The sequence below is a fragment of the Austrofundulus limnaeus genome, unplaced genomic scaffold, assembly GCF_001266775.1.
Source record: "Austrofundulus limnaeus strain Quisiro unplaced genomic scaffold, Austrofundulus_limnaeus-1.0 Scaffold1, whole genome shotgun sequence".
Lineage (NCBI taxonomy): Eukaryota > Metazoa > Chordata > Actinopteri > Cyprinodontiformes > Rivulidae > Austrofundulus > Austrofundulus limnaeus.
In genome coordinates, this window is record NW_013952403.1 from 8,582,459 (window position 1) to 8,598,748 (window position 16,290).

The 16,290-nt window shown below is 41.4% G+C and overlaps 1 protein-coding gene across 1 annotated transcript in view; it reads left to right on the plus strand.

Moving 5' to 3' along the window:
- Positions 1-16,290, plus strand: part of LOC106517507 (A disintegrin and metalloproteinase with thrombospondin motifs 2) — a gene marked incomplete in the record, with an annotated part of 187,071 nt that overhangs the window by 66,587 nt on the left and 104,194 nt on the right. Inside the window, 1 exon segment of the mRNA XM_014008391.1 lies at positions 10,403-10,580. Coding sequence (XP_013863845.1) covers positions 10,403-10,580 — 178 coding nt within the window.

The following is a 16,290-nucleotide window of genomic DNA, read 5'->3' on the forward strand; positions in this document are numbered from 1 at the left end:
CGGGGTGTGTGTGTGTGTGTGTGGGGGGGGGGCTCTGCCATGAGGAAGCTCGGCTTAAAGACACGCCCCAGGGGCGTTTCTGGTACCAAAAGGCATATCTGGTCCCTACCTGTCATGGCTGCCTAAAAACACAGCAGGATTTGTCAAACATGCATGAATGAGTCAAAGCAAGGCTTTGGGCATGTTTATTTATGAGAGTATAACATTATAACATGATATAAAACTCAAAAAAGTTGATTTTACATGATATTGCCCCTTTAATAAAACAAATTCCAAGTTCAAGGCTCACTCACTGTGTTTTGTTCCACAGCCTTGCCGCCATCCTGCATGCTTTACTTGTTTCCCTGCTCCAACACACCTGATTCAATGATTGAATGACCTCTCTGAGCTCCACAGAAACCTGTTTCTCAGCCATTCATTCAAATCAGGCGTGTTGGATCAGAGAAACCTGTAAAAGCATTCAGGAAGGCCTCCATGAGGACCAGGGTTGGACACCCCCTGACACTGAGCTTCCTCAGGGAGCTGTACTTGTTAAACTCTCTTGCAGCTCCGACATCAACACATTTCATGCGAAGGACAGAACTTTTCAGAGTATAGTAGTTCATCCTTTTGCTTATTTTATCTTTTTCACTTTACTTTCAAAAACAAAGTGGCATTAACTGTTTGCTTCTGAAAAGTATTGAACTATTTTTTTTTCACTTTTTCTTTTTTGATGTAGAAGCTTCAGTGTCTGTCAGTTGCAGTTCATAATGTAAAATATAGGGAAGAAATCTGGCATTTTTTGATAAACCATATAAAAAAATGCAATATTGATGTAAAAACACTGAAAAAAATTAGAGTTAGGAGTCAGAAAATGTTAACATCACCTGGTGACTGCCTGCGGGGGCTCGGGGCCTCTGGACCTGCCGGGCTTTGGCCTGGGGGTGTGCGCCCTTGGGGCCCGGACCTCTGTGCCCTTTTCTGGATCTGCTCTGGTATGGCGGGTGCCTGTGGGGCCCATGAGTTTGTCGCTGCTGCCCCGGGGGCTGTGTGTGTGGTCGCTGGGGGGACTCTCCCAGTTTTCCCCTATGGTCTGATCTGGGGGGTGGGTGGGCAGATCTTCCCATGCGGGTGCCCCTTGGGGCTCTGCACTCGGGATCCCTCTCGGGCCCTTTGGCGCTGGTCTTCCCTATGTCTGCCTCGTGTCTTGGGGGTTGGGTCTCGGTCCTCCACAGTCACTATTAAATATTCCATTGGAGAAATCTTGTATATACACACATGTTCACAACGTCTCACAAACAGGTGTTCTGATCCGGGGGGTTCTGACTGGTCACAGAGTGTGTATATATCCACAGTATGTATATCTTTATATATGTATGGGTATGTGTATATATTTATATATGCCCTCCATGTACAGTATTTATCCATTTATTTTTCAGGTGAGTGGACAGATGTTGGATGTGTGGTCCTGTGTTTTCTTGGTGTATATTTAATATACTTCTAATCGCTATTTCAATCTTTCTTATTAATTTTGTCTTTGGTTTTCCCTCTTTCTCTATTTTCTCTTTACTTAAAAAAAGAAAATGTTAGTGTCAAAAGTGCATCAGAAGCACTGTGCTTCATAAAGGCCCTGCCACACTGTAATGTTTTGTGAAAATTTTGTCAAACAATGAAAATGTCTTCTGAAGATGTAATAAAATAATTAACTGGAATTGTTTTAGATGTTTACACACTGTGATGCTAACAATTTAGATTCTGAAAATCTAACTTTATTGTTTACCAAAACAAGTCTGTTTGAATAATGAAAACTTTGTACAACTCAATTCTTCTGTTTTTCCTTTTTCAAAAAAAAAATATATATATATATATATTGTAACTATTCACATTTACCTTAATTATTTCGATAGGATTACAATGATAAAGGTTGAATCCATCTTTGGCAGAGTTGGCAAGTAACAAGGGATTTTTTTCTCTTTTTTTCCTTTTTCTTTGGGTGGGGGGGACTTGACTTGGAAGGAAGTGGGACTCTGTGGAAAACAGGTTGGGAATCACTGATCTAAAAACTTATCGTGTGACCGGGTCTTAGAATACAGAGTTTGTTTGGTGTATTGCTGATTTAATTAGCAGCAAACTACTTACTTTACCTTTTAAACTTTAACATTTTCATAACTTAGCCAAACATGTTTCACATGAGAGGTGGCTAAATTCGGCACACAGCAAATATTTTAACGGCTGACATCTGTTTTTAGGGTTCAACCTCTTTACAGAAAACTAACTTCATAGCTCTGGCTGATGTCACTGCTAATGACTGCTCTGCTCATTGTTAATATTGTTAGCTTCAGACTAATCACCACACATCTGATGAAGCAGTGAGTATTTTGAGGGTTGGAAAGACATATAAGTAAAATCTACAGTGACCACAGATACTTTAGGGCCAGGGCTGTTCAGTGCGGGACGGACATCCAGAGCGATGGTTGTCTGAGTTTTATTATTTTTTACCTTGTAAAATTTTTTTTGCTGTATTGAGTCAGAAATTTACAACTGATTTAAAATGTATTTTTTTATTTTAAATCAAGTTTAAAAAATCTTTACTGATGAATCTATTGGTGGGCCGAACGGTAGTCGCTCATAGGCCAGCTGTAGCCCTGTTTTAGAATAAAAAAGTACTTTTATATAAATGTTAGTTATGGRTGGGTTTGATCACGCAGCTGTATTGTAAATGCCAGGGGTTTTTTAGTAAAAGAGGACCTGTTACCTGTCTTCACAATGCAATAAATGCACTCCTCCCAATTTCAGAGCCTTTATTAGGTGCTCTTTTCTATCATTGTGCTGTGGACGATAAAGTGGAGCTACTTCTTGTAACTGGCACTTTAAAACATCCACTCATTTGTCCTGACGCTATGGTGCTCAGGCCGAGAACATTTGGCTGTTTAGGAAAATTGAGTTAATGACTTCAGATGTTTTGCTTCTGCTCTTTTCGTTCTATCCCCGATTATAAGAACATTTGTTTTGTTTTGTTTCCTCTGAATTAGTCAGTTTTAAATGACCTCTTTAACCCTTGTACTTTCATCTTTCACCCCTAGCTCAATTATTACTTCACTGCTTTAACTCCTCTGCTCAATCTGTCTCTCCTTTTTCCTTCTTTGCTCTGCTGATTTATAATCTCTGTTTGGATAGAAAACAGGAAAAAAGGGAGCCTCTGTCCTCATGAATAACAAGAAATATTTAGAGACAGAGAGCGAAGGCGAGAACGGGATACTGAAGCAACCCAAACTGTCTGTCTTTGGGTCTATCTGCCAGACTGCCAGCAGCCATTTTTCTGTCTGTCAGCACTCTGCCTGTGAACTAAAATTTCCACAGATCGAGTTGTCATGCTAACTAGGTTTGGCGTGCCACTGCTATTCTTAGATCAGTGATATCGAGAGTCTGTTGAAATAATGTGGACTGTTCTCTTTTGTCTTCAGTTTCCTTTTCCATCTCGTGGATTCGTCTTCGCTCATACATATTCCGAGTGACTCCACTTGTTGCTATTACGAGAGATGAGAAAGAAAAAAAAAAGAGAAAAAAGACAGAGTTAAGTAGTTGATTTGTATTGCAGAGAGCAGAGCATTAAAACCCCGTTTCCATGTGAGCGTGAGTGAGGCAGAGAAAAGAGAGCGTGTCGTTTTGTTGTCAAAACTGCAGGTCAAAGATGAACACTTTGCAAATGAGGTGAAGTGAGACGATGAGATTTTAAGGGTTGCCAGGAAAGAGCTGCCATGCAGGGGTGTGTGTGTGTGAGAGAGAGAGAGGAGAGGATATTTGGCAGGTGCTTAGTTTATTTTTGTTTGTCTCTTCTTGAATGACCATTTTTAGGGGAACCACTCTAAGTAATGAGCTGAGCAAGGTGATGGCAATCAGGATGCTTCACTAAGTCCTCTATGGCTTAAATCAGCCTGACATTTGGCTCATAGCAAACACACACACATGTTTGTTCTCCCATCCTCATGGGGACTTTGCATTGACTTCCATTCATTTACCATTCATTTCTATAACCTAAACATGACCCTGTATCATAAACCTAACCTTACAGGTACATACATAAACCTTACTTAGATTTAATTAATATCCCTAAACCTTATCCCTGACCCACAAATGTTTTTTTTTCCATTGTGTGGACCAGACAAATGTACGCACAACAAAATGTCCTCATAAGCTTAGTATAATGTCATATATCACTGTTACAAAGACACACATTCAAACACACACAGCTGTGTTCATAAACTTGTATGTTTAGCTATAACTGAAAAAAAATAAATGTGAAAAGATCTGAACTATTATCCTCCTACTTCCTAACTAGTTTTGCAGGTGAAGAACGGAGATATGTCCCAGAGAACATTATAGCATAAATTTAGATTTATCGAATACTGCATGCATAAATTTCACACAAAAATCTATGTTTTGGCCATAAATGTGTTCATAATCCTCTGAAAAAAAGTCTTTGCCACACTCCAAGCTTAATCTTTTATTTATCGTTTTATTTATTTTTAGCACAAAAGTGTAATTTTCCTGCTGATGCGATTAAGTAAAACAGCATCAATATTTGTAAGCGGCACGTCTTCTCCATCTCTCTCCCTGTCTCTCTCAAAGCGTCGCTAATTTTTCTAATCAAGCCTCACCATTGTACGGGGCTGATTCTCTCATGACTCAATGAATGAATGGAGGGTTACACTGTACGAGTGAGTCACTATCGGAGCTATATCTGTGTGTGTGTGTGTGTGTGTGGAAGTGCGTTTGTGTGACTGCGTCTGCCTGTGTACGACTGTGCGTGTGAAGTTTGCCAGCAGTAGTGAGGTTATGAATCAGATCAAACAGAACCACACACAGTGACAATGGATCACATTCGGTTCAGACGGCATGCGCTGGACTGAACTGAACTGAAGGGCCCTGACCGGGTGTGACTTTGATCCTCACCACAACATCCATTCCTCTGCTCAAATGCTGCCTTTTTTGCTACTTGTTTGCCCTTTTGGACTCAGGTTACTTCTTTCAAGGCTACAAATAGGGCTGAGTGTGGTTTTGATCACGGAGTACCCTCCAGTGGTAACTGGACACTCCAGATTAGCATCCTGATCTGAAGCATTTGTAATTGAGTCAGATCTCAAGGGAGAGGGTTGTGGTTAAAGTCATCATCTCTGGTGCAACGCCATGACATAAAACCCCTAAAACCAAATGATTTTATTGTTCGATTATTAGACTTTGTAAGTGAACCTTTCTGAACTTAAATTGCGATCATAAGCTTCTTTCACAAGACAGTTCTGCGAAATCGCCGCACAGACCGGTCCGGCTTTAAGCTACCTTGGTTCATTCAGAAAATCACAGGAAAAGCCGGCCAGGTGTACGTGTCACATGTACATGTTCAGAAATAAACCCAGCAGTGCAGAACCAAAAGAGGCATGGAGCAGATCTCAGCTCAACTGTAGTGGACCACGATGTATTTATGTGACGTCTGTCTCGTATCAAACCAAACAAACTGAATTAACTTCACCAAATCAGTCATAATCCAGACAGACTCCACTGTTAATCATGAAAACTCGTTCAAACTTTTAAAGTCAGTCAATTTAAAGATCACTAATCCTTTTTTGCCTTTTCACCAGCTTTTTTGTATGCTCACGTGGGAGGAAGCAGGAACATTAAGAGAAAATCCACAAACAGATGCACAAATATTGAAACCATACTTCTAAAAAGGCCCGCAGAGACAAGAATTATATTAGAGAACATAAATGCTAACCACTATACCAGTATGCCTTCTGTGTGTGTGTGTGTGTGTGTGTGTGTGTGTGTGTGTGTGTGTGTGTGTNGTGTGTGTGTGTGTGTGTGTGTGTGTGTGTGTGTGTGTGTGTGTTAAATTTAAAGAACAGTGTGTTGAGTTGGAAAAACTCCAGTCGAACCACAAGTGATTCTTTGCAGGAGAGGAACTCCACAGATGTGTGTGTGTGTGTGTGTGTGTGTGTGTGTGTGTGTGTGTGTGTGTGTGTGTGTGTGTGTGTGTGTGTGTGTGTGTGTTAATTATACGAATAAATAAATAAAAACATGAACAATAATAATGGGGTAAAAAAATAGGCAACCAACTCTGGACATCCCTTTAAACTTGACAGCCACTACAGTAAGTTCCAGTGTTGGTGCCTTTTTTCCACAATTTAAAACACAGACATGCATACACAAAAACATACAACATCTACCATCTCTGGATTTGTGCAAGGAAAATAATTTCTGATTTCATTGCGGATTATACAGTACAAAATAATTTGTAGAAAAAAACCCATCTCAATAGCATCTTTACTTTATTATTTTTGGATCAGCTGGAAGCTTTTCAGAGAGTTACCGAAACAACCCGATTACAAGGGATTTGAGTCGTTCAGCCTCGGAAGTAACATATTCARGGAGCGGTCGAACAAAACGGCTTTTAGATGAAGACAAAGTGTAGCGAGTGATTGTGTTAGATCTTAGTGGCTCATGAGGGGAGGGAAGCTATTAAGCTAAATCTTAACATGTCAAACTTAATAAAACATCTTCAGACTCATCACCCAGAGGAGCACAATGAATTCACTTTAATAAGAGAAGCAAAGGCAGCTGGAGCATGAGCAAGGAAGCACGGTTATGTAACAATTAAACTATAAATACAGCGATTATAGCAGACGAACAAACGCATAAAGCACCAAAGATGCATCTTTGGTTTACTGAATAGTGGAGACGATTGCAGTGTTGGTTTTTGATATTACTCGTGTTCAGGTGAAAACTCTGATACAGCTGAATATTCTTTTGTTGTTGTAGTATGTTTTTATGTGCACCCATCAACCAGGTGGTATAATTTGTCTAAGTTTTCCACAATGACAGTAAAGCTAAATGAAGCTGATTTCTGCTCTACACCTCATGGCTGTTAACCCCGTCTTTAATTGACCCCTCTGATGTTGGCACATGGCAGCTGGTGGTGTGCTGCCAAGGACTCTGAATTCATCTCACTGGTTCTGGACACCGGATTTGGACAAGCCTTCCTGTAATCCTTTTGACTTGGCTGCTCTTTTTTTTTTCTTCTTTCGAACAGTTGAAGTCTGATCTTCTCACTATGGAAATGTGCTCGCAGGCTTTGATGGTTTATTCACGTAAACCCTTTTCAAAGGATGTGTCCAGTTCTTCCTCTTCCTCATAGTGCCCCCACTTCCCCCCACATAGCCATCTTCTTTTCTAACCCTCCACCCCCGCAACGCTCGCTCTGATCGATCCAGCCATGTCTCCCGGTCCCACATGTCATCTTTTTTTTTTTTTGACACAGCTCTGCTCTCCTTACTGCTTGGTATTCTGAACTGAGAATGCATGCACCATCTCAGATCCATCAGATCCGATAGTAATGCTGCACCACGGCTCTCAAAAATACCAAGATGTGAATGGAGGGGAAAAAAAGATGGAATGTAAAATAGAAAAGGGTGTTTGTGTAGCGTGTTGAGGGTGTTACTGGTGTACAGATCCATAGCTTGATGAAATCTTTCAAAGACCAACATGTCAACATGGCATAGAGAGAAAACGGAAAGAAGTTAAAAAAGGGATAGGAAATAACATTTGTCAGATAATTCCTGTCAGGTGCATTTTGTTTATATTCCTTTGTGTTTTATGATTAGGTTTCTGTTATGTTTTGTGATTCTTGTGTTTTACTCTCTGTTCCTCTGTGCCATTATTGTTTTCCCTGTTAGTTGTCATCTCCTCAGTCAGTCCTGCCACACCCACTTAAACCTGCAACTTGGTTTGCTTGTCACAGCTGCAGCCACTTCTCCTTATCATCCCAAGTCTACTTAGGCCCTGTCCCAATACTCGCGCTCCCTCCCTTGTTCCGCCCTTGTGCACTTCAAATGTGCGTTCATGTTGAAGGGTTTGAGTGCGTAATGTGTCCCTCATTCTCCACATCCGCCCTTGGCCCTGCTCATTTTGGGTACTATTTCCGCCCTTACATGAAGTCCGCATTTTTACGGATTTCGGGGAAGTTTATTACCCACAATTCATTGCTGTGTGACATTTTGAATTAAAAGGCAGGAATCTGGCAATGTCCACTGAACACCTTCCTGTTTAATGGTGGCAGTAATGCACTTAAATTAGTCTGCCAACCACCAATATAACCAAAAGAAGAAATTATAGAAGTTAGTTCTCATACTCTGATGTATAAGTCTCCTTCACTGCAATTTCTTCTCTGAAAAACGATTGCTTTTTGTAGTTGTCCTAACATTTTTATCAATACAAATGCCAAAACAGTGACTGGTCCCGCCATGTTGGATGTCGCAGTTACGACGCAGAGGTGCTAGTTAATGACGTAATCCGTACTGTCCCAATTCTCATTTTTTTTGCACGCTTGGAACCTGCGCACTCAAACACTTATGTGCACTTCAACTGAATCCACACTTCAGAGGGTACACTGAGCATTGGTGTTAAGTTGAGGTGCAGAATGAACCCAAATCCGGATGGAGGATGAGATTTAAATAAAATGATTTATTTAAACAAACAAAACAAAGAGCTGTCAGGGCAGCTAAAATAAAACTAAAACTAAAACTCTGAGGGACAACGAGGACAACAAAACAGTAGGAGTAATCCATGTAATGATCCAGCGAGGAATGAACTGAAGAGAAAGGTATTTATACAGACAGAGGAATGAGGAAATGAGGAACACCTGGGAGCAGGACTGATTGGAGATGACTGAACAGGTGAGGATGATTAAACAGCAGGAACCAGATAGAGGGGAATGTGTGATAACACTGAGGGAACACAAGAGGGAGATAACACAGACTGACAAATAACACACATCCTCACAATTGGGACTGGGCCTTAGTCCAGGGGTGTCAAACTCATTTTCACCAAGAGCGTTACATGAGCGTTATGTTTGCCCTCAAAGCACCAGTTGTAATTAATATTTAACTTTGACGAAGACACAAAACGTCACATTCCTTGCCTCACTGCTACGGCTAAGCACCGCTAACAAACAATGACTGAGCTCTGTGGGTTATTTTGTTTATAGAAACAGGGTTTTAACACATCTTCTTAAACACTGAAAAGTATTATGTGTACAATGGACTTATTGTGAAAAATAATATATTTTTTGGGGGTATGGGTGTTGGGGAACATATTGAAGTCACCTGTGGGTCACATTTGGCCCTCTAGCCATGAGTTTGGCACGTGTGATTTAGTTAGTCAGTGCTCAGTTGAACGTTGTACACATTCTTCTATGTTACGCTCTCATCTCTTTGATTCACTCATTTTTACTCTCTTCAGTATGCTCATCATGTTTTGTTCTACATGTGTGCAAATAGCAGAGGAGCAAGTAGCGATCATATTGATGTTTTCTCTTTATTCATGTTTTACTCTCTCTTTGTCTTTGCTTCCCCTCTCCTCGAAAGCTTCTCAATCCTCTGTGTGATCTCCCCCATGGCTTCCCTCTACAGCAGTATATTGCCTTGGTAATTACCAGTTGTCTTTAACAGACAGATGGAATAAGGGAGATTGACGGGCATGGGGTGTCTATGCCCCCCCCCCCCCCCACACACACACACACACACTCACACACACATGCAGCTCCCTTTTGCATGTGTGCTCAGAATGCACACTTACCTACTTCTCTCCCCTTCTCACGTACTTTGCTGTGACTTTGGTTATGGGCACAGCTGATGTGTGTTTGTGAGACTGTGTGTGTGTGTGTGCGCGCATGTGTGTGTGAAAAGGCAGACAGGAGGAATTACCTGACAGGATGTGTTAGTTGAGGATGAGAGTGCGACAGCCTCATCTCCTGCTTCTGCGCTGGCAATTTTAGATGCCATGTGTCACTCTGGGGCCTCTGCAGGGGCCTCAGGAGGAATGGTTTTGGTCCCCCTTTTCTCATTTGTCCCACCAAGCCCCATACTAAGCAACAGGACAACGATAAAAGCTCAAATTGTTGAAACAGATGAAGGATGCAATTCATCTAAGTATTTGCAAACCTTGAAAAAACAGAGATTACTCGCCATCTTTTGGTCAAACAAGCTCATGCAATGTTGTGATATCTTGTCTGATACGAAAGCACTCTGAGTTTGTGTTGAGTAGCACTCTCAGCTACTACCACAACAAATTTTAGCTGAATATCTGTAAAACTGGCTGAGTTATAGTCATTGCTGTGTTGGCCAATGACTAAGTTGTGAGTTTTATTAAAATCTGTGCAATTAAAGGCCAAGTTTAAAGCAAAACTGTAGCACAGTATGAAGTGCTTAAAATATGCATCAAAGACAATGTTCAGCTATAACCACGCCAATTCTCAACAATAACAATATCCTCTTTTGACTTCAAAGACAGATGATAAAGAGTCAAAGGGAATGACAGCTGTTCAAAAAGTTGGTTTCATGTTTTAAACTTTGAATTAATATTTCTCTTTCAGGCCGGCATGATCAAGACCGAGCAGGAGGAGTTTTTTATTGAGCCGTTGGAGAGGGGAGATGGAGTCATCGAAAAGGAGGAGGAGGAAGGGGGAGGAGGCAGGACGCACATCGTCTATCGCTCGTCAGCTCTTAAGAAAGTGCCCATCAGCAGCACAGCGGCGGACTACCACTCCAGAGGTTGGTCTGTGGTTCCCATAGTGCTATCCTCCACTTTTAATGCATCCTTGACTGAAAGCTCTTCGTGCACACTTCAGCACCGTTCTCTTATTTCCATCTCTCCTTGAAGCAGACACGTGATCTGACTGAAACACAGAACTCGAGCCAAGTTGCAGATCATTTATCTTTCAGTTCCACATAAAGTGTAGTCTTGCCCAAATACACTTCAGCATGCTGGCATTGAACCCACCGATTGAAAGAAAACCTATGTACCGCCAAGCCAAACTGCCATTGAGTTCTTCAAAACCCTTACAGAACACTTGTTTCAAAAAGTTTAAATGATTATTTTAATACTTTGATTCCAAACACCACATTAGGGGTGTCTTGATACCTGCTTTTGTCAAATTGAGTTGGAGTACAAGTACTTCATTTTGGGTACTTGCTGATGCAGAGTACATCCTGAAATAGACTTTAAACATTACACAATGACTTTAAAAACACATTTACTTTATTTAGAACAAGGTGGCTCTCCATACTTTTAGGCCTACAGCCTCTATGACTGGATTAAATCAAATATACAACATAACATATAATGTTGTGAAATTTTAAAATAAATAATAATACCAGTATCAGTTAGGGTTGGGCAATATTGGCAAAAAAATAATCATCACGATTAATGGTGGCATTTTGCCATCCATCCATCCATCCATCCATCCATCCATCCATCCATCCATCCGTTCATCCGTTCATCCATCCATCCATCCATCCATCCGTTTTCTGCTGCTTATCCGGGATCGGGTCGCAGGGGCAGCAGCCTAAGCAGAGAGACCCAGACTTCCCTCTCCCCAGCCACTTGGACCAGCTCGTCCGCAGATCAGATGCAACAACAACAAAGTCAATCATCGAACCGCGGCCTAGGGTATCCTGGTGCCAAGAGCACGWATGGACACCCTTATGTTTGAACATGGTGTTTGTTATGGACAATTCATGACGGGCACAGAAGTCCGATAACAAAACACTGTTCGGGTTCAGATCGAGGGGCCGTTCCTCCCAACCATGCCTCTCCAGGTCTCACTGTCGTTACCCACGTGAGCGTTGAAGTCCCCCAGCAGAACGAGGCAGTCCCCGTTAGGAGCGCTCTCCAGCATCCCCTCCAAGGACTCCAGAAAGGGTGGGTAATCTGAACTGCTGTTTGGCGCATAGGCACAAACAACAGTTAGTACCCATCCCCCAATCCGTAGGCGGAGGGAGGCTACCCTCTCGTTCACCGGGGTGAACCCCAACGTACAGGCACTGAGATGAGGGGCAATGAGTATGCCCACTCCTGCTCGGCGCCTCTCAGCATTGGCAACTCCAGAGTGGAAGAGTGTCCAACCCCTCTCGAGGAGACTGATTCCAGAGCCAGAGCAGTGTGTTGAGGTGAGTCCAACTAGTCGGAGCCTCTCAACCTCACACACCAGCTCAGGCTCCTTCCCCACCAGAAAGGAACGTTCCACGTCTCTAGAGCCAGCTTCTGTAGCCGAGGATCGGACCGCCAAGGACCCCACCCTCAACCACTGCCCACACACAATGCACCCGACCCCTACGGCCCCTCCCACAGGTGTTGAGCCCATGGGAAGGGGGACCCACGTCTCCTCTTAGGGCTGTGCCCGACCAGGCTCCATGGGTGAAAGCCCAGACACCAGGCACTCGCCAATATGCCCCACCTCCAGGCCTGGCTCCAGAGTGGGGCCCATGTGACCCCCATCCAGGCGAGGGAACAGTTAATCCATTTATTGGGTTCATCATAGAGGTCTTTGGGCTGCACTTTGTCTGATCCATCACCTAGGACCTGTTTGCCTTGGGTGACCCTACTGGGGGCATGAAGCCCCTGACATCATAGCTCCAAGGATCAATGGGACACTCAAACCTCTCCACCACGATAAGGTGGCAGCCCAAGGAGAGGAAAAAATTGGCTTTTTGGCCAAAGAAGCTGAATTAAACCAAAGCCTCACTTGTAAAAATAAAAAAGAAAGAAAAACAGCAATCTCCCACACACTCCCTTCATTGCCTGCACCTTGTTTTTGTCAAACTACAATATTCAAAGACAGTGTCACATGCTGCTTTCAAAAAGATTAGACTAGCGCAGAGTCAGATGCATCCCGCTGTCAGTGTACTAATTTTCCAGGAAGAAAGGTGTGACATATGGAGCGACACATGTTCTATTGGTAATAACACCTTCTGTATCTGTAATAAAATGACATGCTGCCTTGGCTGCCTTGATGATTTACACTCTTCACTGAAGTTTTTACATTATACTCATTTATGTCTTTCAATTAAAATTTCTTTTATTTATTTTAATTCAGCACACAGTATGTCAGCTCAAGAATTAAAACGGATAGCAAATGTGGATTCAAATATGTATTTATACTCCCCTTGCCTACAACTAGTTGACCCACAGCTGATGCAAATGGGCCTTGAGACCTATGGTGTTACTATTGTGCCTCCAGCTTGATTCACTTCTTATTTTTCAACCTGTTCAGTTTTTTCTATTTTCTATAWAGTTTTCTGAGCTATTACATCACAGTATTTATGAAGGAGCTACCAAATAATGTCTGAACTTACCAACTACAATTTAGTCCTCTTCATTCTCCTCAGGCTCTGGGGACTCTGGCTCCAACATGTAAGACCAGATGCACAAGCCTTCCATTGTTCACATATTTTAATTTGTAAATAAAAATTTTCTGTGACCCTATATAGAAGCTGGAGGGTMGGTGGGGGGGGGGGGGGCAGGATGTGAAGTTCCTAGTTTGAATTTAAAGAGACTTCAACAAAGCAAGTTGGTCTGAGACACACCTTAGGAAAGAAGTGAAAGAGGGGCTTGTAGTGTTACAATAAGGAGGAATTCAGAGCAAAGCATTACAGTTCCACTTTATATAGAACCCATCTGAATGGTTTAAATGTGAAAAAGAAGGATTTAAAAGCAGGATATGTCCACTGAAGAAACAACCTGAGTATAAAAGCAAAGGTACTCTTCAGGCAAAAAGACCAAGGAGAAATTAATAATTAACACTTTTCTGTTTTACATCAGTCTTTGTCATTTTTAGCTACAAATCACTGCCTCAGTAATTTCCATGTGATCAGATATTTTAAGGAATATGATACAGGATGGTTGTTGCTTCATTTTCACAATATCTCTTTCAAAGACAAAGCATGGCCTGACTTGTTGCCACACTGTTCTTTCTCAGAGATGTTTTTTGTTGTTGTGTAGTTCACTAAGAAGAAGCACAACTTTATTTCAAAGCGTGCAACACCTGATGATATTTAGTTGTCATGTCAGTGATTTACAGACTTATCTCAGCTAATCCCCAAAAGGAGCGTAGCCTCCAAGATTTGAGAATCAGATTGTGCAGGTGTGAGCTGAAGCTCTTTCTAATGAGCGCATTGCAACAGATGAGATCTGTGTCTTCCTATTCTGAGCGGTTGACTTGAGAATGTCTAATAATATACAGAGCAAGAGAGAGAGAGAGAGAGAGTTTCCATAGGAACACCCAGAGCGGACAGACTGCATTGGAGTAACACAGAACTGCTCCCAATGTTACTAATACCTGGCAATACATCCACATGCAGACACAGACACACTACAAAGCTTAGCACATGGAAGAAAGAAAAAAAGTTTATGCCAACACAGGCATGAACAGGATATAACCACACAGCTTATACAACTCCTGTGTTTATGCATTTACACTTTTGAACATGCACACGCAAATGCAGCAAGTGTGCAGACAAATGACACACACACACAWACACACAAACTCAATGCGTCTCACTGCTCCTTGTTGCCTTTGAATCTTTCTTTCTAATGAAGAGTGGGGTGCAGATCAATAGCGTAGGATAGAACAGGCCACCGTGTGTGTGTGTTTGCATGTGTGTGTGTGCGTGTGTGTGRGCGTACAGCGTGGGCATGAGTTCTGTGGTCGTCTGGCTTTGAGTGCTGGGATTTTCAAGGCTATGCAGGCTGACAGACAGACAGATGAGCGGGCATGTGCTGCTCCCAGAAGCATTTTATGTGGATCTCTCTCTTTGTTTTRCTTTTCTTTTCATATTTTTGTCTCATGCTATTCTAGACCACAACATTATGTAAACACAAAGTTTATCATTTAGTTGTTAGATCATATTGCTGTAACATCAGAGCCACACTGTGATAAAGGAAGCACCTTGCTCTGACAGGCAGATGACAACATTATTGCCTGTGTCTGAGTGTTCATATTCTATAAAGTAGTTTTTTGATGTTAGTGAAGTTCTTCACAGGTAATCACTGGGTGCACATCTGCAACTGATTAGCTTTTAGAGTCAGCTGTATTCAAGATGGCTGCTAAAGCTAACCAACCTTACCCAACACAAAAATTAGCTGTAGCTCAGTCAAATATAAGGATATTGAACTATAAATTGGAGTGTTAGTAGCTGAGAGTCATCGCTAACACATACTCCAAGAACAATGCATTGCACAACACATTTGTTTAAAAACTTGTCTGTAACTGTTAGTCACTTCTGTCTGTCTGTTGGCAAAATAGCTCATGAACCACTGGACAGATTTCAATGAAACTTTCAAGGAGTAATTTTCGAATACATACCTACAATTGATTAACTTTTGGAGCGAAACCAGTTTAAGATGGCTGCGAAGGCCAATTGGATTTAGGAAAAACAACAAAAGGCTATAACTCAGTCAGAAAGCTAGAATCTGATGTAGTAGTGATTGTGTGACCTGTTAGCACTCACATAATCTGCTGTAGGTAACTCTCAGAGTTTTAGCTTAAATCTTTGGCGTGCATTATGAAGCAAAACACATTCCTTCAAGACGCAAGTTTCAGTTTCTTCGCGTTTTGACAGGTGATCTCTCACATTCTTAGATTAGTTCTTCAGGAACTTTAGCAGATTAATCAATAATCAAACTTTTTGATGATCTTGTATGGCAGGAACACTTTATTCAAGCCATTACTGAATTTTAGACTTACTTCCTGGCCAGTGACAAAGGGGAGGAAGTTATATTTAGCAGCGTAATACAGGAGCTTTAGAAGAAGAGAAGGAGACAAATTGGGAGCAGGATTGATCGGTTTCTTGCACCATAAGCTGAGGAGGTGTGAATCAATGCCATAAATAGAGAGAGCAAGACCTATTATTAATGTGGTACATTTGTCAATTAATTGCTGCAGCAATAGAAAATGAAAGATTACCATTCTTCTTCTTTTGTTTGGAGCGGACAGAGCTCCTACATTCAATCTGCCTCCTGCCCCTTTTAAGAATTTTATTTCATCCTGTAGCTGTTTTGATCAATGCCCTACTTTTTATCAAATTCATTTTTTGTCTTTCTTGGGGTGTGTCTTCACTTTTATAAGCACCCGCCACTAAAGGCAAATGCAGAGCGGTAATGTTTTTGCCCGTGTCTGTGTATGTTTGTTTGCCTGTACTGTTAGCAAACTGTAAAAATCACTGAACGGACAGTAATTTAAAAAAATCTCTTCAGAAAGAAATTGGGTTGACTATGGAGCGCCAAGTGTAAAATAAAAAGTTTAAAAATATCACTAACACTTTTTTTTATTATTTAGCTGACTTTCTGAGTGTAAAAATAGTAAAAAAATATATTTTCACTAACGTTTTATTGTTATTTAGCTCACTGTTCTTACATTTTAGTAATTTTCATTAAATGCTGAATTTAAATGTTAAATTATGTATGTATGTATATATATATACA